The 26,227-nt window shown below is 56.4% G+C and overlaps 2 protein-coding genes across 2 annotated transcripts; one reads left to right on the forward strand and one right to left on the reverse strand.

Moving 5' to 3' along the window:
• Nucleotides 1-2,597: 2,597 nt before the first annotated feature.
• Nucleotides 2,598-15,978, reverse strand: DBF4B (DBF4 zinc finger B). The gene is made up of 11 exons (XM_027711912.2): nucleotides 15,658-15,978; nucleotides 12,753-12,944; nucleotides 11,347-11,397; nucleotides 10,664-10,733; nucleotides 9,752-9,822; nucleotides 8,995-9,031; nucleotides 7,045-7,090; nucleotides 6,118-6,234; nucleotides 5,816-5,936; nucleotides 5,028-5,137; nucleotides 2,598-4,508 (listed from the first exon to the last, which is right to left on the reverse strand). The coding sequence occupies exons 1-11, from the start codon at nucleotides 15,769-15,771 to the stop codon at nucleotides 3,146-3,148; spliced, it is 2,292 nt and encodes a 763-aa protein (XP_027567713.2). The 5' UTR covers nucleotides 15,772-15,978; the 3' UTR covers nucleotides 2,598-3,145.
• Nucleotides 15,962-24,744, forward strand: CCDC43 (coiled-coil domain containing 43). Its single transcript, XM_027711913.2, has 5 exons — nucleotides 15,962-16,261; nucleotides 19,506-19,593; nucleotides 21,440-21,578; nucleotides 22,183-22,241; nucleotides 23,337-24,744. The coding sequence occupies exons 1-5, from the start codon at nucleotides 16,049-16,051 to the stop codon at nucleotides 23,522-23,524; spliced, it is 687 nt and encodes a 228-aa protein (XP_027567714.1). The 5' UTR covers nucleotides 15,962-16,048; the 3' UTR covers nucleotides 23,525-24,744.
• Nucleotides 24,745-26,227: the final 1,483 nt, after the last annotated feature.

Genomic DNA, 26,227 nt, shown 5'->3' on the forward strand with positions numbered 1-26,227 from the left:
GGGGGTACAGCACCGTGGAAGGTGAAACCCAGCCCGTGGGGGGAGGCAGCACAGCCCCAGGTATCCACAGGAGGGGCCATCCTGGGGGGAACAGGGGCTCTGAGCCCCAGGTGGTGGATGTTGCTAAAAAGACCAGGCTGGTGGTTTCACCTCACATCCCTCACCCTTCTCCAGGATGACTCACCCCCATTTAGACCTTTTGGACCCATTTTGTGTTACCACTCCAGCAAGTCCCTCCTGTGCCCCCTGGTATCAGGCTCCAGCCCCCTCCCGGTGCAGTCAGCACTCAGGGGGGCTCCTTGCATCCCCCAGGGGCACCCTCACACCCCCCCTCCTCCCAGCCCCTCCCACGGTGAATCCCGGTGTCCCAGCCCCCAGCCCAGGCTCCAGGGAGCTGTGCCAGTCTCTGTCCCCTCTCCCTCTTTTCCAAGCCCCTGCCTCCAGCCCCCCTGTGCCCGCACCCTTCTCACCCCAGGGCTCCCATGTCCACCTTTGGGTGTCCAGGGGCAGCTCTGCAGCCCAAACCCAAACCATGGCAGCAGCTGCTTTGTCTGGCCAGGACGTTCCTGGGGTGTTTTCTGCGGTGAGTTACAAAGGGAGGGTGACAAGGGTCCCTCCTGCCCACACCAGAGCCCACCTGGACACTCTCTATACCAGCCCTGCCCTGCTTTTTGTCACTTTTGGGCAGAAGTGGGGGGGGGGAGGGGGGGGCAGAAGGAGGTAGGGGTGTGAGGGAAGGCAGGATGGGGCAGGGAGTGGGGAGGGGGACAAGTCCTGGCCCCGTCCTGTCCCTCCTGAGCTCTGCAGCTCAGCCCGTTCCCATCAGCACGGGCAGAGCTTTAACAAGCAAACCCCACAGCAGCCCAGGCTGGAGGGGGCAGGTTCAGCTCAGCCTGGTTTGAGCAGAGAGGAGCTCTAAGGGTCATGTTCAGACTGGGGGGGCTCAAAGCCCCCCCAGCATCCCCAGTCTGTGGCTGGCACACCCCCCCAGCCCCAGTGACCCCCAGTGCCTGAGCAGCACCTCGGGGGCAGATGAGACTGGATCAGCCCCACCCCTCCCCCCCTGACAGCACGGGGCAGGCAGAGCTTCCAAGCTGAGACCTGCCCTTGGACCTTCCTCTTCCTCTGCCCAATGGGAGAAGGAACCTGCAGTGGAGCTGATCCAGCACCTGCTCAGCACCTCAGGAGGTCTGTGACGGTGCCAGCCCGAGGGGACACAACCTTTCCTGGTGCCCTCCTCAGCACCCCAGGGACAAAGGGGTGCTTGGCCAGAGGGGGTCTACACCAGGTGACAATGAGCAACCTGGGCTAGTGGAAGGTGTCCCTGCCCATGGCAGGGGGTTGAAGCTGGATGGACTTTAAGGTTCCTTCCAACCCAAACCGTTCCAGGATTTGGTATCTCCAGCCAGCACATCTGACCCAAGGCCTCCAGGGTCCCCAAGCCCAGGGACCCCCACATATGTCACTGGTCAGGTGACGAGGGGACAAGCAGCAATCAGGGCTCCCTTTCTCCTCCGTGGGAGGGCCAGGCTTGGTGAAGGACAATCAGTCACCCCCTGCTGATCTCCCAGGGCAGCTCATGGCCTCCATCAAGGAACACTGCCATGAATTATCTCAGTGTCCACAGGGGACAAACTGGAGCTCTGAGCCCCAGAGGGCCTGGAGGGGCCATTCCCAGTCACCCAGGACACCCTCTTGGCTGCCAGAGGGGCACAGAGTGGTCACTCCCTAAGGAGGCTGAGCACACCAGGGTGGTGGCTGGTTGGTGCTCCAAGCCCCTCTTGACCTCTCTCCCAGGAATTACCTTCCTGCTGGACAGTCAGTGGCACAGGGACATCTCCACAGCAGAGGCCTGTGCTGGGCAGGGTTCAGCTCCCACAGCAGCTTTGATCAGCCCTTTGTTACCTGCAGGGGCTCCAGCAGGTAAAGAACTGGAGTTTGGCTGTTGTACTGAAGGATTTCTCTCAGGAGGAACCTCTGAAGCCTCCTGTCTCCCAAATCTGCTCCCAGCAGGGCTACCTGATCCTGCTGCTCAGGACTTCCTTTGAGCCTTGAGTGAAGGAGGGATGGTTGTCCTTCACTCAAGGACTGAACATCTCCAAGGACAGACAGACCTCAGCTCCTCTGGGTGCCTGGCCTGGGGCTGTCCCACCCTGCTGGGCACTGAACAGCTCCTTTTCCCAATCTGCACATGGAAGCCCCACCTTGGGACACACCTGGCACCACAGGAGGGTTGGCTCCCTCCAGTTTGGAACTGCCCTTCAAGAAGGGCTGTCTAAAAGGCTGCTTTTAGACACCCCAGAACCTCCTCCCCTTGGGCCCATGCCCAGGAGAGGTCAACAGGCTCCTTCCAACTGTTCTCCAGTTACTCCACATCCTTCCTTACTGGGGGCCACTCCTGCACTGGCTACAACAGCTTTCCAGAGCTTGCTGACCACATTCCTCTGGCAAACCACTCATGGGGTGATGTTCTGTGGCTGGAAACACCACTGCCCAGCAGCCACAGACCCCCTCCAGCAAGGCCTCTCTCCACCCCACCTCTGCTGCTGGAAGTTTCACAGATTTTGGCTGTGCTTTGGCCACCAGACACATTCCAGTGTATGGCAGAGCAGGATCTCACCTTCCACTTTATTACAAAGTTTAAAAGTTTGCTAAAAACACCAAACAAACCATGTTAAAACCACGTGAAAAACATCTGTAAATTCTCAAAGACAACCCCCCCAAACCATGTGAGGAGCAAAAATCTCACCCCCATGACCCTCCCCTCCCAAGTCTTGGCACCTGCTTTCACTCTGGAAGGGCAAAGAACATATTCCTGCTGAAGAGAGACTTCCAGAGGGACCACTGTGTCAGCAGCTCCATGAGGAGCTAGAGGAAGCTGCTGGCTCTAAACATGGCTAGCAGAGAGGAGGGAAGATCCCAGCCCAGAACACAGCCAGGGACAGTGAAGACACTGCATCCCCACCAGTTCCCAACAAGAGAAGGAAGTGTCCAAGCTGCTGGTGGTGCCAACTTCATGCTGATGGTCCTCACTCCAGCTCTTGGATGTGCTTCCTGGTCCTGACATGGAGGCTGGCTTGGCCAAATCCCTTTCCAGCCCCTTCTCATCTCCCACTTTGGTCCAGAGAGCAGCCAGGAGGTGGTTTTAGCTTGTCCAGCTGCCACAAAACGTCTCAAATACAGGGAAAGGGGCTCCTCTGGTGTCCGTGCAGCAGGTCCGGCAGTTCCCGCTCTCCTGGCCCGCCCAGCCCGGCTCCAGGTCCCGCCGGAGCACCGAGCACAGGGACTCGTACCCGCTGTCCCCGCCCCTGCCGTGTGTCCTCTGGAGCACGTCCCTGTCCACAGCTGGGATCCTGCTGCCCTGGACACCCGTTGGCAGGGGGAGCAGCTGCACATCCCACTCCGACTCGGAGGAGCTCCTGCCGGCGCCAGGAGCAGCTCCTGTGCTCTGTGTGCTCTGGGCAGGAGGGGGAAGGAGCCCAGGGCACGGTGCCCGCTCTGTGCTGTGCCCGGGGAGCTCAGGAGCTTCGGGGGCTGCTTTTTCTGCCGCCCTGACACAGACTGAGCAGAAACATCTGGCCCCAGCCCCGGGCGGTGTGGGAGAGGGCGGGCGGCCAGCGGGGCAGCTGCTCCCGCTGCTCACTGTGCTCTCCAGATCCAGGCTGCTCCCATTCCCGGGGGTGGCACCGTCCCCTTGGAGCTGCTGCCCTTGGGATCTCACACTCGCCCCGCTCCAGCCACGCTCGCTGACGGTGCTGGCTGCAGCAGCTCCTGCAGGATCCACAGCTCCCAGGGATCCCGGGTCCCCAGGGCTCCCGCCCAGGCACGGATCCAAAGCCAGGGAGCCACGAGGTCTGCTGCAGAGCTGTGTGTGCAGGGACAGCCTGGCAGCCTCTGTCACACCGGGCAGGCCTGGCTCAGACATCTGCCCTGCACCCTGGGCCCCCAGCCCACCACGCGCTGGGTCCTCCTGCTCCCCCCACTCCAGCCTGGGCCTCTTCCCCACCTGGCAGCTCTGGCTAGGGGACAGCAGGCGCTTCCTGGGGACAGGCAGTGCCTCTGGGGGGTGGCTCACAGACCCAGGCAATTGCTGGCCACGAGGTTCAGATGCAGGAGCAACTGCCTGTGTGACAGGAGCAGCCCCTGCACAGGATCCCCAGCCCGGGGCAGGGGCTGAGCCCAGCCCTGCACCCCCCAGCCCGGCCCCCTCCGTGGTGCCAGGGGCAGCACAGACCCCTCCCCTGAGCTCTGCTCCCCTGGGCAGCCCCACAGAGCTGTGTTCTGACAGCCCCCCTCCTTCTCTGGGATCTCTGACCCTGTCCCCAGGCAGGCAGGGGGAACATCCCTTGATCTTCAGGTCGTGATCCTGCTCCATATCCATTACCAGTTCCACAGCACCCTGCTCAGGCTGCTCCTTTTCCTTTCCCAGCTCTGTCAGCATCTCCACTCCTCCAGTACCATGTGCTTGAGGCACTAAATGTTCATCTGCCAGGCAGGACTGTGGCACCCTGAGAAGAACCATCAGTTAATGCTCATCCAGACCCAGCAACACCCTCCCCCAGCGAGACAAGGCCTCTCCTGCAGCACAGGGTGTTTGCAGCCCTTGCTCAGGAGCAGGGGAGGAATTTCAGCCTGGTGAGGCTCAGCAGTAACAATGCTGCTGGCAGGGGAGATGGGCAGCACAAGGGATCTCAGCCTCCCCACAGCCCAGGGCTTGGGCACAGGGCTGCTACAGAGCCGTGGGGTTTGTGTCAGACATGGGGACAGAAGGGGTGGGCTCAGCTGCCCTTTTGTAGTTTAGGAGGCACTAGAAGGCCATGGGGAGTTCCCTGAAGCAGAAAACCCATGGAAATGCAAGAACAGCTCCCATGGCTTGTCTAAGCTTCACCTGGCAGGTCCAGGTTGGTCCTGCTGCAGCCTCTGCTCCGCCTGCCCAATTCCCTGGCACAGGGACCCCATTCCCATGAGTGTGCCATGCAGCATCCTGCTGTTTTGGGCTCCAGGAGTTACCAGACCCCCAGACTTACCTGTCTGAGCACTGCAGGAAGCTGTTGGTGATCTGGGAGATGACACGATCCACAGGGATGTACTGGGAGTCATCCTGGGCAAAGCGCTGGTGCCGGGGGCTCTGGAGGTGCTGGAGGGGGGCAGAGGCCCTTTAGCAACATTTAAAGTTTTCCCAGGAGGGGAACTTGCAGTAACAGGCACTTCCCACAGCCTGACAGACTAGAGGGTAAACTAGAGCCATTGTTTGGGAGTAGGTTTGGACCCCTTGGCCACACTGTCCCCCCTGGCTGTGCGGGGGTCCCATTCCCAGACACCCCTGGATGGGAAGGCTGTGTCCACACCCAACAGCAGCCACAGCCTCCCCAGCAGCAGGAAAGACACAGACTCCAACAAGACTGTCTGTCAATGAAGGCTGGGTTCTGAAAGCCACGTTATTTGGCACCTTCCAGGAGATAAAAAACCCTTTTCCCAACTTTTAAATCTGCCTGTGCCCCATGACTGCCATGGAACAGGCTCCTCACCTTATGGATCAGGGAACAGGATGATTCTTGAGGCTCTCCCAGCCCAAGAGATGAGCATGTCATGCTCCAATCTTCAAAAACAGTGTGCCCAGACCAGGTCAGAGCAGAGATATACCATATTCCCATCTACAAGGCAGATCCTACTGGATACCACAAGGGATACAACCTGGATACAACGGTTCCTTCTGAAGGAGTTCATGGTGCTAACGGGCATGACATGATTGACAAAAGCCACTGAGTGACCCCCATAACTTTGGCAAGGAATTGGATGCCAGGGGAACCTTTACCTTGTGCAGCTCTTCGAAGGTCTCCTGGCAGCACTCACAGAATCCCCTCCGTTTCCTGGGCACTGGGGTGGAGCGGGGGCTCTTCCCTCCGTCACTGCGCAGGGCACAGCCCCCTGCCCCCCTGGGAGGGACAGCAAAGGTCACCCTGCCCTGGCAGCACCAGCAGGGACTGTGCTGCCTCTGAACCCAGCACAGGGCTCCCTGTGCCCACATCCAGAAGGCAGCAGGTTCCCAGATCCCAGGAATCATCAGTGAGAAGGAGAGTTGGGTTAAAAACTTGCGCAGAAGGAGCTACATCTTACCTGGCTTGGCAGGAATTCGAGAGGCTTTTCAGAGGCTCAAATGGGCTGGAGCTTTTGGGAGCCAGGAAGTTCAGGTCGGGAAAGCTTTGGAACTGGTGATGGAAGGGCCGGAATTGCCTGAAAGCAGCAGATCAGGTCATCAGTCTCCTGGCAGGGACAGCCTGGTCACAGAGCTGTCCCCCCCACAGAGGGGATCAAGGTGCTGTCCCATTTATGAAGAGACACTGCCCATTGCTCTCCTCTGGCTGTGCCAGAACTGCCCTTTCTTAAACGAGATTTCCAGTAATGGCCCTGATGGGGCATGTTCTGGACAGGAGGTAGGTTTGCCTGCCCAGCCAAACCCCACCTTTTGCCCCAGGGCACAGCAGGGCAGCATCTCCAGCTACAGCAGCACGGGATGGGTTTGGTTCCCAGACCACATCTCTCCCCTCACACTTCAGTGCATGCAGCACATAAAACTGAACATTTGACTCTGAGCTACCCCAAGTGTTGCCTTCAGGATAATTAATTGGCTCAGTGGATACTGTTAGAGTTACAGGCTTGTCAGAAACACCACAGGATTAGGTCCCCTGTGCTGAGGGCTGTAATCAAGTTACAGGCCCTGACCTCCTGTGCTTCAATCTCCTTCCTCAATGCACAGGGCTCGAGTGGATTAAGTGACCTGACAAGGATCACACATGGAACCCGAGCAAGGAAGGAAACTGTTGTCAAGTCTCGTTTAACACCTTTTTTCCCCCTGACACACGAGCCACCTGGATTGTTTCTCCAAACTCCACCTGCCTCCCTCTAGGAGAGGGTCAGCTTCCCAGTGTGGAACAGGGTCTGCCCTGTGGGCAGAACAGTCACTGGGAATGAAACCAGTGAAGGATTCCCTCCCTGGGAGCCCCCCAGGTTTTAAGATATGTTATTTAGAAAGGTCACATTTACCTGCTCTGGTCTTCAACCTTCAGAAAAGGGGGCTTCAGCCTTCCTCCTAGAGAGAAATGTGGTTAGAAGTTTTCCTGACCCAATTCCCAACTTAGTCACTCATTTCCCAACAGAACTGGGCTACAGAGCTGAGCTCATCAGAACTTCTGACACAGGTGAATGCCAAGTGATGGCTGAGCACAGCCAAACCAGCTCTTTGGGTGATTCTTCAACAGCCCTCAGAGTGTGCAGTGGGGGGACCAAACCCCAAAGCAGCCCAACAATGGGACATGTCCAGCTTTGGAAAAGCAACCAGCCAACCCTCACCCTTAATGCCTCTCCAGCCTTACACTGGCCCAACCCTGAGCCTTCTGACTCGAGCCCTAAGAACTGTCACATCCTCTCCTTGATGTGGCCACGGCACACGAGGGAGGAGGTCACCAGCAACAAACTGCAGCAGCAGCAGCACAGGCTCAGAGCTCTGCACCAACCTTCCCTCACCTTTTCCTCCCCCCACCCTGACACAAGAGCCTGGAGCTCAAACCAGCTCAGGCCAGGACAGTGAAATCAAAGCAATAAGAGCTGCTGGAGACAAACCAAGGTGCTGCACAGCCAAGCCTGGCACCAGAACACTACTCGAGAGCAGAATCTGGCCTTCACTCATCCCTGAGGAGGGCAAACAGCAGCTTTGCTTCCTACAGAGGCATAAAATACATGAAGGGAGTAGAAGAGCCTCAGCAGTGCATTGAGGGAAAAGGTTTTCAGAGCCAGGCTGGGGGAAGAAGATCCCAGGTCCCTCCTGTCCCACAGGTATGTTCCTCTCATAAGTGATAACATTACTCACCTTGGAAACCTGAGAACTGATCTGGCTGAGAAGCAAATAAGCCCCAAGGTGTTCCCACAGGGAGTCTGCCTGACCCTGAAACCAAGCCTCTCCTGCCTGCCTCGCTGCCTCTGAAGGGCGAGGAGGTTTGTTTTCTCATGATCCTGGCACTCAGAGCTATTTTTTCCAGAGATATTTCACCCTCCTTCCCCAGAAAGGCTGAGCCCACCTGTCCTCACCAGCAGCTCCTCAAGCCTCACCCTCCACTTGCATTAAATGTGCTGCTACGTCACCCCAGCAGCTATTTCAGTGCTGGATCGAGTTTTTCCTGCGTAAATGCTGCCAAATGCTCAGCACTTCTGAGGGTGAGGCCGTGTTGAGGCCCCAGCTCCAGCTCAGGCGGGTGCACAGGCCCGAGCAAACAGCTCTGCTGTCACTGTGAGTCCCCAGGCCAGGCTCAGAGCGTGCCACAGCTCAGAGCCTGCAGCACAATCTGCCTTATCCAACAGCTTCTCCAGCCTTTTTTCAGCACCTTCTCCCCACCCCAAACTGGGAAATAACCTCCCAAGTGTCACACACACGGTCCAGGTGGAGGCTGCTCCGAGACGTTCCCGCGCGTTCGCTCTCCAGCGCGGAGTCACGCACGGCCCAGATGAACTGACGTCAGCAGTGCCAATCTCAGCCCCACAATTGGCTCTGGTCTAATTGCAGATGAGGACCTGGTTGTTCCCCCCTCCCTCCTCCCTTTGGATCGGTGCCTCAGCAGCACATCTCAGCCCGACAGCAGTGAGTGGGCTGGAGGAACACGCTCTCCTCTGTAGGATGCATTATATTCCTCGAAACCTCCTCTGAGCTGCTGGATTCAGTGTGCAATAACACGGTTCTCAGGTGCCTCAGGATTCTGGGAGCTGGCAGAAAAGGGTTTACGGGATTTTTAAGAACACTGCCCCGAAATCAAAGGTCCTCAGCTGTGGCTGCAGCCACTCCCACTCTGACAAGGAGTAACAGAATCCCTTCAAGGCAAACTGCCATAAGAGTTGGCATATTTTGGGATTGCTGAAGCTCCAGATGGATTTCAAATTCTAAATGAGGCTTCTGCAAGCAGTTCCACATCTGAGCACAAACAGGAGCACAACTTCCAGGCCTACCTTTGTGAATTTTGGATCCAGAGGCAAAGCATTTCCCCTGGAGGAGAAAGGGACACATTTAGCATGGGAACAGCACAGGCAGAGCTGCAGTTCCTCATCCCAGAGCAGCAGCAGCCTCACCCACCACCCTAGAGTTCCTGCATCACCACCCAGAACATCTCCCCTCATTTTGTCTCCCAAGTTACCCAGACTTAGTTTAAATAGAACACACAGGTCTTGCATCCCACCCTCCCCCTGACCTCCCCAAGGCATTAAAAATCCTTCAGGAAGCCAGTTTACCAGCCACATCACCTTATTTTGCTTTGCTTGCGTGTGTGGCTGTTGCTTTCCCTATTAAATCATCTCTATCTCAATCCATGAGTTCTCTCAGTTTTTCCTCTCCCAGTTCTCTCCCAATCCCACCTGAGGGGATGAGAGTGACTCTGTGGGGTCGAGTTGCCATCTGAGGCTGGAAGATGACAAACCCTTTGTCCCTTGTGAGCCAAAATCAGGATTAGCTGTGCTACAGATATTGATAGTTATCAAACAGCTGCCTCATTCTCATCTGACTGTACCCTCAACTTTATAAAAGGAAAAATTCTTTGAATTTTGTCATCTCCCTCACCAAACAGAAGCACCAGACTGCCCAGTGCTGGATGGGATCCAGCACTCAGATCACCCTCCTGACTGGCCCACTGGCTCTGGAGGAGCTACAAGGATTGTTCAGAGCTACCCAGGGGCCATGAGCTCACGAAATTGGCCGGAGTTAAGTTGTTACCTCCGTCTTCTGGCAGCGTTTCCTCACTCCTGAGATGGCTCCCAGCAGCTGCTGGGCATAGGACAACATTTCTGTGCAGGTGGGATGTCAAGGAGCCAGAGCTCAGCAAGGGCAGGGAGCTGTTCCCCTCTCACTCAGCACAGTCGCCCACGGCATCGGGAATGCTGAAGCCCTGGCAGAGAATCCATCCCCCACCCAGGGAACTGGCCCAAGATGAAGCCAAGAGACACTTTGAGGGACAGCCCCCCCTTTGCTCTCTGGCAGAGCTGGAGGCTGTGGGGCTCTACAGAGAGCAGACAGTGGCAGGGGTTTGCAGCAGGGAGAGCAGCCCTGGGTCTGCCAGCCCTGCCAGGCTCCGTGGCTCAGCAGAGCTCAGGGACAGGGCAGCAGCGCCTGCACCACGCTCCAGACAGGCTGTATGTCACTGTCACCAGACACTCAGGAACCTTTTACTCCAGACCTATTATTAGAACCAGAGTCCCACCATCTATCTTTCCCATCACCCCCTCCCCATCCATCACGGGGACAGGGAGAGCCTTCCAGCACAGGCCCTCAAACACCAGCACTGCCTAATTAAAACCGACCAAACCCTGCCCTTATCGTGATCTGTGCTTCCAGGTTAATTAGTAAAAACGGTCTTTTTGGAGCAAACTGATGCACTGACCAAGCTATCAACATTTTCTAATGTTACAGGTTCAGTACATGGGGATGTACTGCTGACAGGGGGATGTTCTGTACACAAAATTAACTGCTGTTGGGGGGCAGACCCAGCCTCAGCCAGCACAGCATCAGCCCAGTATATTTGCTTGCAGCCTCTCCCTTCTGTTCCACACTCCTGACATCACTCCTGCTCCACCTGTCTCACAGATCCCTGATTTCCAAGAGCCTCGTTCCACCCCCAGTTAAGGATACCATCCACGTGCAGGATCTGGACTCCCCACAGGCGGGCGTTGGCGAGGATGCTGCTGCCACTGCAGGTGTCCTGCACAGAGAGGGTTGGCAAAGCACAGCTCAGAGCAGGGACATGTGCAGCTCTAAATTGAGCTTAGACTTAGGGGTTTTTTTCCTGCTGCCCAACTGACAGACCACTGCGTAGCTGTTATTAAAATCAGGGCACAGCAGAAAAGGTTTGAACTCATGCTTTATCAATCCCAAATTAACAGCAGCACCTGGGGCAAATTTTTAATCCCTGTTACAGCATGAGCTTCTAAGTGGGCACTGAGATTGGTTTGGAGTGACATCAGGGAAAGGACTGCAGGGAACCTTTTGTCCCAGCTACGTGACTTTAGTTCTTTTTAGGCTAAAAATTCATCTAACAATAATTCTCTTGTCCTGAGCACCCAGATTGCTGGGACAGGCTCAGAGGTTGGATGTCGCCCATCCAGGATGGATGGCACAGCTCCACGAGGAGCAGTGACAGGAGGATTACACAACATTCTGCAGGCCACAAGCAACCGCTCCGTGCCTTTCCTGGCCCCAGGATGTGCCCTGTCAGCAGGGCAGGGGCTCTGCAGGAGGGCTGGCACTGGTTCTGCACCGCTCAGCAGAGCTCTGAGCACACCCCACCTGAGGGGAGCCCACCACGTGCTGCTCACCTGGTTCTTCATGGCCTTCTGCAGCAGCTCCTTCCCCCGGCTCAGCAGGGCCTGGAGAGAGGAGACACAGCCCAGGTTATGGCAGTGGGAATGATTCCTGGGGACACCCCCACACTGCTGGGGAGCAGGGCCTGGCCAAGGTTCCTCTCACAGCCGGTGGGAATGAGCACTTCCAGGGAGCAAACCCGCAGAGCCCCACTGGCTCTGCACTCACAGCACCAGCCAAGGCCTGGAATTATTGACCAGCAGTGAAGGCTCCAGAGTGAGCCAAGAGGAAGCAGTGATTTAGCTTGGAAATTGCTGCTGCATCATGGAATTGTTCAGGCTGGAAAAGCCCTCTAAGGTCATCCAGTTCAACCATTCCCCAGCGCTGCCAAGGCCACCACTAACCCATGTCCCCAAGTGCCACATCCACACAGCTTTTAAATGCCTCCAGGGATGGGGACTCCACCACTGCCCTGGGCAGCCTGTTTCAAGGCCTGAAAACCCTTTCAGTGGAGAAATTTTCCCAAATATCCAGCCTGAACCTCTCCTGGCACAACTTGGGGCCATTCAGTCTTGTCCTGTCACTTATTACCTGGGAGAAGGAACTGACCCCCACCTGGCTCCACCCTCGGTCAGGGAGTTGAACAAGTAAGATGCCCCCTGAGCCTCCTTTTCTCCAGCATGTTGGCCAGGGTTAGGAACATTCTTGCTTCCCTTCCTGGGAACAGAGTCTCACTGGCAAACCAGTGGGCTCAGACCAGTTCAGCTCTTGGTAAGACAAGGGGACAGTGCTGTGAGCAAGGGCAGGGACTGGGTGCAGCCCCTGAGGCTCAGGTTTCCCACTGCAGGGGTCCAGCTCCAGGCTGGCAGAGATGCCCTGGGCCTGGGGTGGGGCAGCAGCCTCTCCCCAGTCACAGCTTCCAGCAGACTCCACTTTCCAAGAGGGATTTTGGTGTTTGGCCTCAAGCACTGCCCAGCAAAAAGCCCAGCTCTGACAGGGTAAACAAGATCCAGAAAAACCCCTTGCTGGAGGAGATCCCTTGTGGATCCACAAGGGATCTCCTCCCAGGTTACAGAGGCCTTGCCCTGTGTCTGTGAATACACATCCACAGCCTGCAATGGTTTTATCTGGTCAACACTTCTCTGGCTTTTCCAGCCACACCTCTGCCCTTCCCTGGGGAAGCCAGCCAAGCCCTCCATTTCCTCTGCCATTCCAGCAGATTTCCTTGATCCCAGCCCAAAGCTGTGACATGCACATTTGAGAGGAGAATGATGGCAGATAAAAGGAACATGGGTACAAATAGAACAGCCAGAGCTGGGCAAAAGACCCCAGAGCAGGACTGACTTCACCTCCCAGCACTGGTTGTGTTGGGACCCCTTGGCACGAACTTGGAGGTGGCCAAAGCCTTTACAGCTCTTACAGTGTCTGGTGGCTTCTGGTGAGGTCTGGGTGGGTTCCCTCTGGAGGCAGGAGGCCCTGAGCTCGTGGCTTTGGTGTCTCTTGAAGTTGGGTTGCTCTGTTTCCCATCCCCAGTCCTGGCTCTGTCCCGTTTGGCCTCTTTGTTGCTGGACACCACGTACGTGACTTCTTTGCTGAGGAAGCTCTCGGTCACCTGCAGACACAGAACAGAGAAGCTCTGAAAGTGTCCAACTGTGAGCTGAAAGGGCCCTGCTAAACAAAACCACTGCCTCTGGTTTAACCCCCCCCCCACTGAGGGGCTGCTGGAAGCACTCATGCCTACAAGCATTCCTTCCTCCATTCCACACTGTGTCTCCCAGGAGGAGCAGACACTGTCACGCTCAGGGAGCGCAGGCCCCAGACATGCACAGCAGAGTCACCAGAACCTTCAGATCCAGACACCCACGATTGTCCACCATCACCTACTCCTCAAGCAGTGGTTTTGGAAAAAGGCAATAGCTGAGAAAAAGGCCCTGGACATTGTGGGTCAGGGTGGAGGAGCTCTGTCCTCAGGAGAACAGGATGTGTTTTAGCAAAATAAAGGAGAAAGTGAACAGCTGGGATGAGCAGCTCCACACAGAACAGGGCAGGAGGGAACCAGAACACACACACACAGGAGCTGCCAGTCCAAGGAAGAGCTGGAAACCCAGAAGTTGGGACACTAATGGTATTATAAGGCCATAATGACTTGGGTTCTCAGAAGCTGAGCAGAAGGTAGACACTAACACATGGGTAGGAGGCCTCCAGGAAGACAAAGATCTGGGCAGTCCAAAACTTCAGCTCTTGAACAAGCTGGTTCTGCTCCTTTACAGAATCCCCATAGATCAAGATCCCAGACTCACCCATGGGAAGTGCCAAAGGGACAGTGGAGGCTGCCCTGCAACAGTGACCCGTGTTACAGGAGCTCAATGAGGCTGGAAGCACAGAACAGAGGAAATCCCAACATCCTCGTCCAAATACCACTCCAGGGTGTCACCAGCCCCGTGCCAAGGTGAAGCTCAAGGAGCCACATGCAAGTCCAAGGCCACAGGATGCCCTTAACTGTGCCCTGAACGTCACACAGGACCTGGGCTGGGATAGTGCTGCCAAAGAGATGCTTCACAGACGGTGGCTGTGGTGGAGTTGGGTTCAGGATCTCCACAGAAGCAAGAGGAACGAGAACTCCACTCCCTGTGTGCCTCCTTTCAGACAGCGAGGTGACCCAGGATGGTGTCTGACAGGAATCAGAAGGACAAAAGAAGGCTAAAATTATTTCCAAGGGGCAGTTACATGGATAAATAACTGACTGCTGGTTCTCAGACTGGAAGATGCATAACTAGATGAGATGCTGTGAGCAGAGTGTCCCTGAGTGTGGATGGCACAGCCAGGGGAGGGCAGAGACAAACCACCAAGTTCAGGATGGTGGTGCAATCACAAAAAGGGAGAACAGTGCAAGGCACTGCACTTCCCCACGTGTCTGTGCAGCAGGCCCTGGCAGCAGATACAGCAGCAACAAGAACAAAGTGAAGATTTCACCTCTGTGTGTACATCAAAGGATTTAAATGTTGGGGTGACATGAGACAATCACCTCAGAGAGAGTAAAGAGCTTGAAAACAAATAGTAACAACTGTTAGGACCAGACTGTGCACAAGAGTAATAAAGACACAGAGATGAACCTGATGAACAACCAGGTACAGCCCCCGTGCTCAGCCCCAGCTCAGGGACTGAGGCGATGCTACTTTGTGAAGGGTCTTGAGAGAGGATATCAGGAATTCGTGAGGAATATCAGCGGCAAGGAAGCCTGGAGGCCATGAAGGATGTCACGTGGATCCACTCAAACAACAGCTTCACAGGGAAAAGGGTCCAGATGGTTTTTCTGGGAAAGCCACGAGAAAAGCACAAGAGCCTTGGCTGGTGCTTCCCTACTTTACCCTATGCTGAATTCCATGTGGAAGTCCCGCAGCGTCCCTAAAAAATTAAGCTGCCACAGGCTGTTGTGAGCGAGGGATAGCCAGGTACCAGTTACCATCACCTGAAAGGTGTTCCCCATGTCCAGACAACCAGTTGTCACTGACTGGAAGATGCGTCCATCACCAGGTAACCAGTTATCACCACCTGGGAGGTGCCCCCACGACTGGGCAACCAGCTCCCATATACTGGAAAGTGCTGCCAGGACCAAGTGACCAGTCACCCCTGTCTGGAAGGCACCTCCGAGGCCAAGGAACTGGTTACCACTGGAAGTTGCTCCCATGGTGGCCACCACCCCCCAGACGGTGCTGGCCAGACCAGGCAGCCCGGGAACCACCGAGAAGCTGGAGGGAGAGGTTTGCACGGAGCTGGTCCCGAGCAGGATGGTGGTACCCAGAGACCCCCGAGGGACCCTCGGGGGGCTGGAGGGCACGGGGATGGAGGGGTGTGATGGACTCAAACGTCGTTAATGTCCAGATCATAGAAAGACGTTTTGTCAAACTGCAAAGACGGGGATGGGGGGGACAGGAATGAGGGACGACCTCCCCCCACCCCGAGGGGCTCCGGCTGCCAAGGGACCGGGGAGGGGAACAACACCAAACCACCGGAAAAAGGGAAAAACTCAGGAAATTTTTTTTTAAAAAGAACAGAGAAAGAAAAGGGGCGAGAAGGGGGGGGGGCACCGCAGTCCCCAGTCACTGAGACCCCCGGGGGTCCCGGGAGCGGGGTGAGCGCGTCCCGGGGACACCCCCCCCCCCCCCCCCGGGGGACCCCCCAGTCCTGTTCCCCCCCAGCTCCCGGGACCCCCTCTCTCAATCCCGGTTCCCCCCCCCGGGCCACCCCTAGACCCGGGACCCCCCCAGTTCCCAGCCCCCCCCGGCCCCCTCCTCGGCTCCGGGACCCGCCGGGTCCCCCCTCACCCCGCCGAGCCGCTCGATGGCCTCCGCCAGGTGCCGGGCGCTCCTCCCGCCGGGCAGGTCGAGGTAGAAGGACTGTCCCCGGAGGGGCCGGGCGGCGGGGGCCGGGCCCGCCATGGCGCTCTCAGGGGGGTTCGGTCCCGCCGCCTGTTCGCGTTTAAACTCCGCCGCCCGCCCCGCCCCGCACGGCGGCCGCGCGGGGCCCCACCGCTGCCCGGGGGGAGGAGGAGCCGTGCGGGGGCACCGGGGGCACCGGGGGCACTCGGAATCACCCCCCGGTCCCGCCGCTCCCGCTCGGGCACCAACCCCGACCCCCGGCCCCGCCGCTCCCGCCGCCGCCACAACTCTGTCCCCCCGCGGCCGCCGTACCCCCCCACCCCTCCGCAGGCCCAAGATGGCGGCGCCCGGCGGGGCGGCCGCGGCCCCGATCCCGAACCAGATCCCGATCCCGGCCCCGCCGCCGTTCCCGGCCTGGCTCGCGGCGCGGCTGGACGCGCTGGGGCTGGACCGCGCCGTGTACGGCGCCTACATCGAGGGGCTGCTGCGGGAGGAGGAGAGCGACGAGGAGCGGCTGGAGGCGCTGCGGGCCGTGCTCGCCGCCTGCCTGGTGAGGGACGGGGGAACCGGCGGGGACCGGGGCAGGGGGGCCTCGCCGGGGCTCCCACACGGGCCGGGAGGTGACGCCGGCGGGGCTCTGTGGGGTCTGGCGGGGGACGGGGTGGGGCCAGGCGGGGCCGCTCCCGCGGAGCCCTGGGGTGGATCAGCCCCTTCCTGGGGTGCATAACCCCCTTCCCGGCTGGATCAGCCCCTTCCCGAGATGGATAATCCCCTTCCCGGCTGGATCACTCCCTTCCCGAGGAGGGACGCACCTCCGTGGGCCTTTCTGTCCCCTCCCCGGGCCCCTCGTGGTGTTCTGGGTGGGTTGTGGGTGGCTGGTTTGTGCCAGCTCGGGGCCGGTGGAAGCTCTGTCAGGGGTCAATGGGGGGCACAGCGATCCCCGTTATTTGTGTGCAGGGCTCGGGGGTCACTCCTGGGAGAGCCCTGGCGTGGTTTGAGATGACTTTCAAGGATAAATCCCCCGGCGAGGCTCTCGGAGGGTGTTGGGAGCTGCTCCCGTTCCCCACAGCACGTGGTGTCTGCCAGGACGGGCAGGAACAGCCGCGGGGAAGCTCAGGGCTTGTCTCTGCCCCTGGCACATTCCTGGGACAGAGCCAGGGGAGTGCAGGAAGGGATTTCTCTTCCACAGTTCTCTCCTGGATGATTTTTGCAGTGTCTCGGGGTGTTCCATAAAGGGATGTTTCAGAGTGTGAGATGTTAATTAGTGAGTGGTGCTGCTGTTGGTAACAGTCTGCTGATTTCCTTCTAAAATACCAGTGTGGGAGCACAAAACCCAAGGGGGCTTTGTCATTAAGATCAGGTTTTTGTTATCACAGGTTACAGTGTCACCTCATTCCTGCTGTTCCCTGGCTGTGCCGTTTCAGGCAGTTTTCTAGAGGTCAGAGCACCCTCAGTGCCTTTGCCATCCCCCCAGGGCTGTACACCAGCAGTGAGCTCCTTCCTGCCAATGGAACTGGCAGTGCAGCTTTGAGCCTAAAACAGCAGGAGAAGCAAACAGTGTTAGGGACAGAGCCAGATGTCTTTGGAAAGTGCTGTTCTGGAGTAGCCAAGGTTAATTAACTTATCTTTAACTACCAGACTTGCTTCACTCCATCACCCAAGTCCCCTGTCTGACCCTTGCCAGGCCTGGGAGTGTCCTGGCTGAGCTGAGGCCCTGCCATTGATATTCCCCTTTCCTGACATTCTGGGTTTGTGCTGTTTTCCCTTTTCTCCCCAGTCCTGAGTTCCCATCAAGTCCAGGGCTGTCTGTGCCCTCTCCCTGTCTCATCACAGCCTGTTCCTTCTCTTCCTTTGCTCCTTTGCAGTTTCCAGCTCAGTTTAATTTTTCTGCAATTCCTGTAAAATATTTTAGTCTGTTGAACGCTCAGACTTTGTAATTACTCTTTTTATTATGTTCTTTCCCCCCCCTTTTCTTTATTTGTAGATTCTGTGTTTATTTCTCTATTGACTTGTGAAACAATCTTTTATTTGGTGAATTGGGGCCTTTCTTGCCAAGTCTTTTCTCTTAGTTCTGTACACAAATTCCAGGTGATTTTTTTTGTTTATGTGTTTTTCTTTGTTCATTTGTTTGTTTTTCACAACCATTATGAAAGTGAAGCTTAGGTGACATCTGGACTCGTGTCTGTGGTTCCACAGTGCTGACCATGCCTTGCACTAGTTCATGAGTTTATTCAAGTGTCACCATTTCTAATCAAGGAATTTAAAATTGGGTTCTGTTTCTGTCCAGTTTTTTTCTTCAAACCAGACAGAACCTGGCTCACTTGTATTTTCCATGGTTATTTTTTCTCTGTATTCACTGAACTCCAAACCAACCTCATTTGTGCCGGTCGCTGCCGTTTCATTGTGAGTCTTCATTTCCCTCCATTTCCCTTCCCATTCCTGTATCTTGGCAATCACTTCCCTGATTTCCTTCCTCCTGCCCACTGAGACAGGTGCCCAGGGAATGTGTCTCTCCCAGCTTTCTCTCCAGGCTTAATATAAATTTCCTTATCATTCTGCCGGCCTTGATTCCTGTGGGCTGGTATTCCCTGCACCCAGGGGAGCCCATCCATTCACAGGATCCTTCTGCCATGAGTGTTCCTGGCACTTAAAAACTCTCCTGTCTTAGAATCATGGAGTCATGGAATGGTTTGGGTTGGGAGAGACCTGAAAACTCATCCAGTGCCACCCCCTGCCATGGGCAGGGACACCTTCCACCAGCCCAGGTTGCTCCAAGCCCCGTCCAACCTGGCCTTGGACACTCCCAGGGATGGGCAGCCAAACCATGCTGGTTTTCCCTCTCTTCCTGCGCCTTGCTGTGTGCCAGGGCTGGGAGGGTCCCCCTGACTGCCCCTGAGGTGCTGTTTCCCTGCACATCATCCCTGTTGCTCATCCAGTGCGTGTTCCTGGGAGGATCCCGGTGTCACTCCCGGTGGGAGTGGGGTCGGTGGGTTCTCCCAGACCTAAAAACCCACCTGCTCTGAGCAGAAGAAATTCTTTTCTAGGCAGAGTTCATCAGGCTTTTGGCCTCTCGGAGCTTTTGGCACGGGCAGGGGGAAGGCTTTGCCTGGCCAGGGTTTGGTAGCAGGGGCACAGGGGTGACTTCTGTGAGAAGCTGCTGGAAGCTTCCCCCCTGTCCAGCTGTCTCCAAGACACCTGGTGCCTCTGGAATAACAGAGGAAAGAAGAGGGGAAAAGCCATCTGTGGATGCTCAGTAATGAAGAACAGTGTGGGTGCCCCTGCTGCCACCTCTGGGTCGTGTTCTGGTGCTCCAGGCAGGCCAGGGGGACCACACTGTCCCTGCTGCTGACAGGGGATGGTCTGTCAGTGCCACCACAGCGGTGTCAGCTCCGTCCTGGCCCTGACCCACAACTTATCCAGAGTCATTTATTCCCTTCTGTGGGCATGGAGCTGACATTGAGTCACTTCTCTGTGGCCTTGCTCAGGAAGAAAGAGGACTCTGGGCGGTAGATTTTGGGAGCAGAGATCCCCAAGTGCCTCCTTGTGCCTGTGCCTGTGGCACCAGCACAGCCCCGTCATGAACCCCGTGTGTGTTGGAGCTGTTGGTGTGCAGAGGGACCGGTCCTGGTGTGATTGTCTCACCCCAGGGTAACCAGAGTCCTGTGGGTGTGTTTAATGAGCAGATTTGGGGTGAAAAGCTGTGTCCTGAGCTCACTGCTGGGGCTTCAAATTCTTTGCAGCTGGTACTTCTCCTGTCTGACTCCAAGACTGAGGAATCTCGTTTCCCTCACTAGGAAGAAGATCTCTTGAACGATGTGTGCAGGGAGGTCGTGGAGAAGTGGTCTGACTCTCAGGTTGTTGATGCCAAAGAGGAAAAAGAAGGTACTGTGCTCTCAGGGTGCCTTGGGGTGCTGACCTGCCCCTCATTCCATCACTGCTCAGTTACTGCTCCATCCTGAGGTACGGAATGGGAAGGAGCAGTTCCACTTTGGGCTGTCCCTGCTGCTCTTTGGTTCATCTCCCTGCAGGGGAAAAGCTCTTTTTTGTTTATTTTTTCTTTTTTTTCCCAGTGGGGGTTGGAATGCCATGGTCATTAAGGTCCAACCTGAACCATTCTGGGATTTTTTTCAGGAATCTTTCCCAGCACACCCAGGGCTGTCTTTGCTCAGCACTGACACTGCAGCTGCACTCTGGGGGGAGATGCAGCAATTATGGCATAAAACACCTGTCTGCTCCAGTTTATGCCAGTCTGGAAAGCAGCTGGTTTGGACAGGCAGCTGGAGAGCTGGGCTGTCCCTGCTGCTGACCCCAGGAAAACACCCCTGTTTCCTCTTCCAACATCTTCCCTTAAAACTCCCTTTTTTCCATAAGTGCTTGTTGGAGGAAGCTGTGAGGCTGCTGCTGAACCATCACTGCTCCTTCCCCACCTGTGGGTACAGTCCCACTGTTCCTGTGTCCCCTGAGTCCATCCCTGGTCCCTGAGCAGGAGCCCTGTGCTGGAAGGATTTGCTGGTTCAAGCACACTGGGATCAGTGAGTGACATTCCAGCAGCAGGGACCTGACCCGAGCCCGGGACAAGGGAACATCCCTTTGGGCTAAATCCTGCTTTTTGTTTGCTTTGCATTTTGCTGTCACTCCTGGTTGCAAACAGCACGTTGTCAGTGCCCAATGTCACCCGGGAGTGGCTCTGGCAGTGACCAAGCCCAGCATTCCCCTCTCCCTCACCCCCTGGACACGGCAGCTCCACCACGCAGCAGCTCAGTGGCTTTCCCCAAAAATTCTTGGCCTGACCTTGCCTTTCCACGCATCAAATAAAATAAATTCCTGCTGGGGACAAGTGACTGGGATTGCTGGAGCTGCTGCTGGGCTCCTCCTGCTCCTGCCAGTGCTCACCCACAGGGATTTTTCTTGTCACAGAAGGGCAGCAAAGTGTGTCTGAGTTCATGGAATTCGAGGGTTTAATTATTTCACTGGGGTTCCATGAAAGGATAAATCACCACTGAAGTCTGTGTTCTACTCAGAACAGCAGAATCCTGAGCATAAGTGATTGACAGACTAAAAAATGATTTGGTGTCAAAACTTGGAGGTCATTTTAGGAAATGGGCAGCAGAATTTCAGTGTTAAAGGTAAATCAGCTGTTGGTCTCTCCTGGTTGGGAGCAGAGGGAGAGCACAGCACTGATCCCTCACTTTGGGTTTCCAGAATTTTCTCATTGGTGGGGTTTTTTAAATATGTACTTAAATAAACTTATTAAGCTGCTTTGAAGTGGAAGAGAATGTGATTTGGAGTCAAATGGATTTTCATTAGGCAGAGCCTGAGTGATTCCAGTTTCACTGTGAAACTTCCCTCGCTCCAGGAAAAACAGTGTCTGCTCCAGGAATACCAGTGTTTGCTGGTGGCTGGGCACAGCACAGGGAATTCCCCTCACAGGGAGAAGCCATTGTCACATCACTGTGTCACCCCCTCACTGGCCCAAACAAGTCCCATTGCGGCTCCCCAGCAGCTCCAGCTCTCACAGATCCCAGCTGGAATTCCCCAAAGCAGCCAGCTTTGACTGTGGGACAAGCTTGTGAGAGGAGGGGGTGTTTTTGGGTGAGAGCTCTCCCTCTGGGTGGTTGGTTTGTCCCACAGGACACGCTGGGGCTGCAGAGGGAGGAGGCAGCGATGGCCCCAGGGCTCAGGGCCGTGTCTGCAGCACGGGCTGACACTGTCACTCCTCTCCTGCCAGATGAGGTCCAGGCCATTGCCAGCATGATGGAGAAGCAGGCCAGGATCGTGGTGAAGCCCAAGGAGGTCTCCTCCCAGGAGGAGAAGCAGAGGAAGGCTGCTCTCCTGGCCCAGTACGCCAACGTGACCGACGAGGAGGAATATCCTTCCCTGTGCCGGCTGAGACTCGGGGCTCTGGGGGACAATGTCTGCTCTAAACCTCCTGCAGCAGCAACACCTTCCTGGCTTTGCAGGGTCTGGTGGGGAGAGCTGGGGAAACTTGCCAGTCTTCCTTCTCTGTGGTAAAATAACTTCTATGGACAAAGCATGAAAGCTCCCAGTTTGTGGAGTGCTGGGAGCAGATGCTCCTTGGAGGATGTTTCTCCCACCAACATGTGAAGGTTTGCCCAGCCCAGAGGTGGCAGGAGACCCCCTGTCCCTCTGTGAGATGGTGCTGAGTTTATCTCTTGCTTTCTGAGGAGAAATCTCCTGAAAAAATCCTTTACAGAGTGTGTGGAGTGAGAGGGCTTGGAGGTAACTCTTGGTGGTGCTGAAGAGGGAACTCTTCCCTGTACAGCAGAGTGAATGGGAAGGAATTGTACCCAGCCCTGGAGCAGCAGGAGCTGAGCGTGGGAGTTGTGCCTTCCTGGTCTGTGTGAGTTCAGCTGCTCCCTCCTGCCTTGATAAGTTGTTATTTGAGGTGTTTGGAGTGGTGTGACTGTGGAGAGGCACAGGTTCATGTGCCTGTTTCCTTAATTCTCTCACCGGTGGGGACGAACAGGACGGACCGACTGGGACAGCAGTAAACATTGGATCTGAAAAATGTATCCTTTGAACTCCTGGTGACTTGGGCTGTTTGGCAGGCAGGCAGCCCCCATGGGGAGCTTCCCATCCTTCCTTCCCTGTGCTCATCTCCCTGTTTCTTTAGGGCCACCTTTCCAGCTTGGGGATTGGTTTTTCTCTCCGTGTAGCCCGACCTTGCAGTGACAGTGACACTGCCCTGTCAGACGGTTCTCCTTCCTCTCCCCTATTCCTTCCTTCCCTCTTCCACCTCCCTGCAGCTTCACAGAACAAGGACAATTCTCCCAGAAGCTCAGATTAACGTTAACTGGTGTCCAGAGAGGGAAATCACACCAGGAATGAGGCTCCTCAGGCCACGGTGCAGCTCCAGGTGGGCAGGACCAGGGGTCCTGTGTCCATCTCAGGAGGGTGATTTGGGACAGTCCTGGAGCTCCCAGCTGGCAAGTCTAAGATGGAAGCAGGTTTTATCACATAATTAAATATGAAACATAAATTATTCTTGTCGGTACGTTAGGGACAGATATGGATCTGTCTGCACATACATGCGTGTACACACATGTATGTATGTGTGTGTTAGAACATGTCTCACAGCTGCAGTGAATCCACTCGAGGCTCTACCCTGCGTGTTTTCTTCCTCTCAGGTTTGTAGAGGTTTGACACATTTTTTTACACATTCAGCCTTAAGAACCTGGAGACACCTTCATTTTTCTAGGAAAAAATTGTAGAATCATTAAGGTTGGAAAAACGCTCTGAGATCATCCAGTCCAACCATCCCCCAGCACTGCCAAGGCCACACTGACCCATGTCCCCAAGGCCACATTCAGACAGCTTTTAAATCCCTTCAGGGATGAGGACTCCACCACTGCCCTGGGTGGAGGAAATTCCATGAAGGAATTTTCCCAATATCCAACCCCAGCTCCCTTAGCTGCTCCAGACCCTTCCTTCTCACGGAGCCTGCGATTATTCTACCTGGCTTTTCTATCTGGAAAAACAGATCCCTTTTCCTTTCTCCATTCCTCATTCCCCAATTCCTTACCTGCCTGGTGAGGAAGCAGAAGTGGGAGTTGGCAGGTGAAGGGGGAGGTAGAATAAACTTGGTCAGCCCTTAACTCCCCCAGCGCTGTTCCGGAACACCAACGTGGAGGATGTGCTGAACGCCAGGAAGCTGGAGCGGGAGCTGCTGCGGGATGAGTTCCAGAGGAAAAAAGAGCAGGATAAACTGCAGAGGGAGAAGGACAAGCTGGCCAAGCAGGAGCGGAAGGAGAAGGAGAAGAAGCGGACACAGAAGGGCGAGCGGAAGCGGTAGCTGGTGATTCCCAGCTGGACTCTCAAGGGATAAAAATAATTCTGAATACGGTGTGTGTTTAAAAAGCAGCAGGAATTGTGGGCACGTGGCTGGGAGTGGTTCTTGGGAAGTGTTTCCTTTTTTTTTGGCTTTTTTTGGGGTTGTTACATAGCAGAAAAGAAACTGAGCAGCTCCTGGAGCCGTGTGCCCTGTGCTAGTGGTGTCAGTGTCCCCGTTGGTGCTCGTGGCCAGTGTCTGTACCAAAGAAGGGTGATTATGTCCATGGTGTTCAATTGATCCATTTTTACTTCTGACCACCCCAGAGCAGAGCACGGTGGAGGAGTTTGTTCAGGTCAGGACACGCTGCTCCGGGGCAGATGTGGATTTATTTACACAAGCCTTGAAAAACGTCTTTGCAAATCCCTGTGTTTGTGCTGCCAAGAACAAGGCTACAGCCCTGCTCAGGCTGGAGCAGGATCGGAGCTGGGCGCAGTGTGGGCAGTGCTGGTCTGCAGCACAGCAATGAAGTGTGTGAACTAGAGATGAGCTGCAGCGACACGACTGCACCACCCGTGGGCTGTGGGTGAGGGAAACGCCCCATGGGCCGGAGCATCGGCCTCCACAGCAGCAAACCACGCTCCTTACAGGATTTTAAGACTCCAGGTAGCTGGAAAATGGTGCTCCCCAGCTCCCTGATGTTCTGAGGGGGAGAACACAGACTGTTATTTCCACAGCTGTTGCCAGGGTGAAGCTCTGAGGCCGTCTGGGCACCGAGCAGGGTGAGCTGGGGATGCACTGGAGTCACCAGCCCGTTGCTCTCCCTGGGCACAGCTCCCATCAGGAACCAGGGTCCAAATGCTTTTCCTGCCCCAAAGGGCTTGTCCCTGCTGTTCCAGCTTTTCTTGCAACGGTGTCACCCACCTTGGGAAGGAAAACACTAATCCTGTGAATGGAGGGGAAGGAGGAGCTGCAGCACTTTCCGGGCCCTGTGCCTTGGCCCTGTGCCACATCCTGCTCTGCTGCCCGTTGGCTGCGACGTGCCCTGTGTCCTGTGCTCCACAGCTGCCGAGCTCCCATGGTTGTAAACTCCTGAGCTCCTGAGCTCCCAGGGTGCCTGACCCAGCACCTGCTTTTGGCACCGCTCTGACTGCAGGGCCAGGCCTCTCCTCACCCCCTGCTGTGCGTGTGACTCTGCAACTGCTTTGTCTTTGGACTTGAACAATAAATCTGGTTGGCCAAGACGTGGTTCCTCTGCCTCAGTGCCGTGGCAGTTCGTGCTGTGGTGCCCGTGGTGCAGTGCCCTCTGTCCCCGCTGGCCCCTTGCCCAGCAGCAGCATTTTGGAGGGCTCGCCCGTTGCTGCCGTGCTGCAGGTCCTGCTCCATTCACGCCTTGTTTCCCAGGGCTGTGGTGCCCCTTCCGCCCTTGCCAGGCACTGTCCCAGCTGTGCCTCTCCCCAGGGCTCAGCTCCCAGCCTGGCCTGGTGCCCTGCGCTGGATCCTGGCTGGGTCCCCGTGTTTTGGGTGGCTCAGGCAGCTGTTGAGGGAGGGGTTGTCACTCAGCCCCGGCCCCATGGGTCAGCTCTCACCTTCTGTGCCCTGGAACGTGGAGCACAAGCCCTGGGCCAAGGCTCTGCCCGCCCGCGGGGCTCAGCCGCTGTTGGTGGCCCGGGCTGGCAGCTCACTTGCCCTGGCAGCAGCAGCTGCCCGCCCTTGCCAGCAGACGTTCTGGAGCTGGGCACCCAGAGCTCTGCCACCTGGCACTGACCTGCCCAGCCCTTGGCTTCCAAGGAAAACACCAGCCCAGGGCTGGAGCTGCCCACCTGCAGGGACACTGCACAGCTGAGCCTCTCACGGCCTCTTGAGACTCTTGGTTGTGAGGAGGAGCAGAGTCCACCTCCCCATGAGAGGAGCACTGAGGCCAGGAACAGGATACACGTGTGCACATTCCATCGGGTCTGCATGGATGCAAGAAGGGCACAGTCACACACACGGTGGGAACAGGCTCCCACAGCCCAGCAGTCCCCTCTGCAGGTACCGCTGTCCCCTGCACCCTCAGCCGGGCACGGGCTGGGCTGGGCTGGGCTGGTGTGTCCGGCTGGCCAAGGCCTCGTTCTGCTGTTAGGAAAGGCCCTGTCAGGGACAGGGATCAGGAGCAAGGGGAGGTCCAGCCCTTCAGCTTCTAGCCCTGTCCTGGGGCACTGCAGCCAGGAGCAGCACCATGGCAGCAGCCGGTGGCGTTGGGAATCCCAAGTGAGCTGATGCTTCCCAGCATGTGAGGCTGCAGGGCTGCCTCTCCCTGCCCCCCTGGGCTGTTGTCCCCTCTGCCCCCCAGAGTGGTCCCCCCTTCCCACACCAGCAGTTTGGGCTCCCGGGCAGGCACCGACTCAGCCTCTGGAGCTCGGAGCGCTGCTGCTCCACTGGTGCCCATCCAGGACAGTCAGCAGTGCATGGCTGGCACCAACACATGGGAGTTATTTATAGAGCAGGAATATTCTGGACTCACTCCTAAGAATCCCAGTGCAGATGCTGGAATTGCTGCATCAGCTTTCCCTGGCAATGCAAAGCTGGGAGACATTGAGACACTTGCAGGGAAAGGAAATTCCCCACTCTGGCTCCCTTTGGCGTTTCCCTCGGAATGGGTACGGCTCTCTCCATGATTTCAGCATCCCCTTTGCTTTATCCCCCTAAACACACTTCCATAAAGGACTGAAGGTTTCACCTCCA

This window comes from Pipra filicauda, unplaced genomic scaffold (genome assembly GCF_003945595.2).
Source record: "Pipra filicauda isolate LSUMZ 115617 unplaced genomic scaffold, ASM394559v2 scaffold336_size1087642_pilon, whole genome shotgun sequence".
NCBI classification, from domain to species: domain Eukaryota; kingdom Metazoa; phylum Chordata; class Aves; order Passeriformes; family Pipridae; genus Pipra; species Pipra filicauda.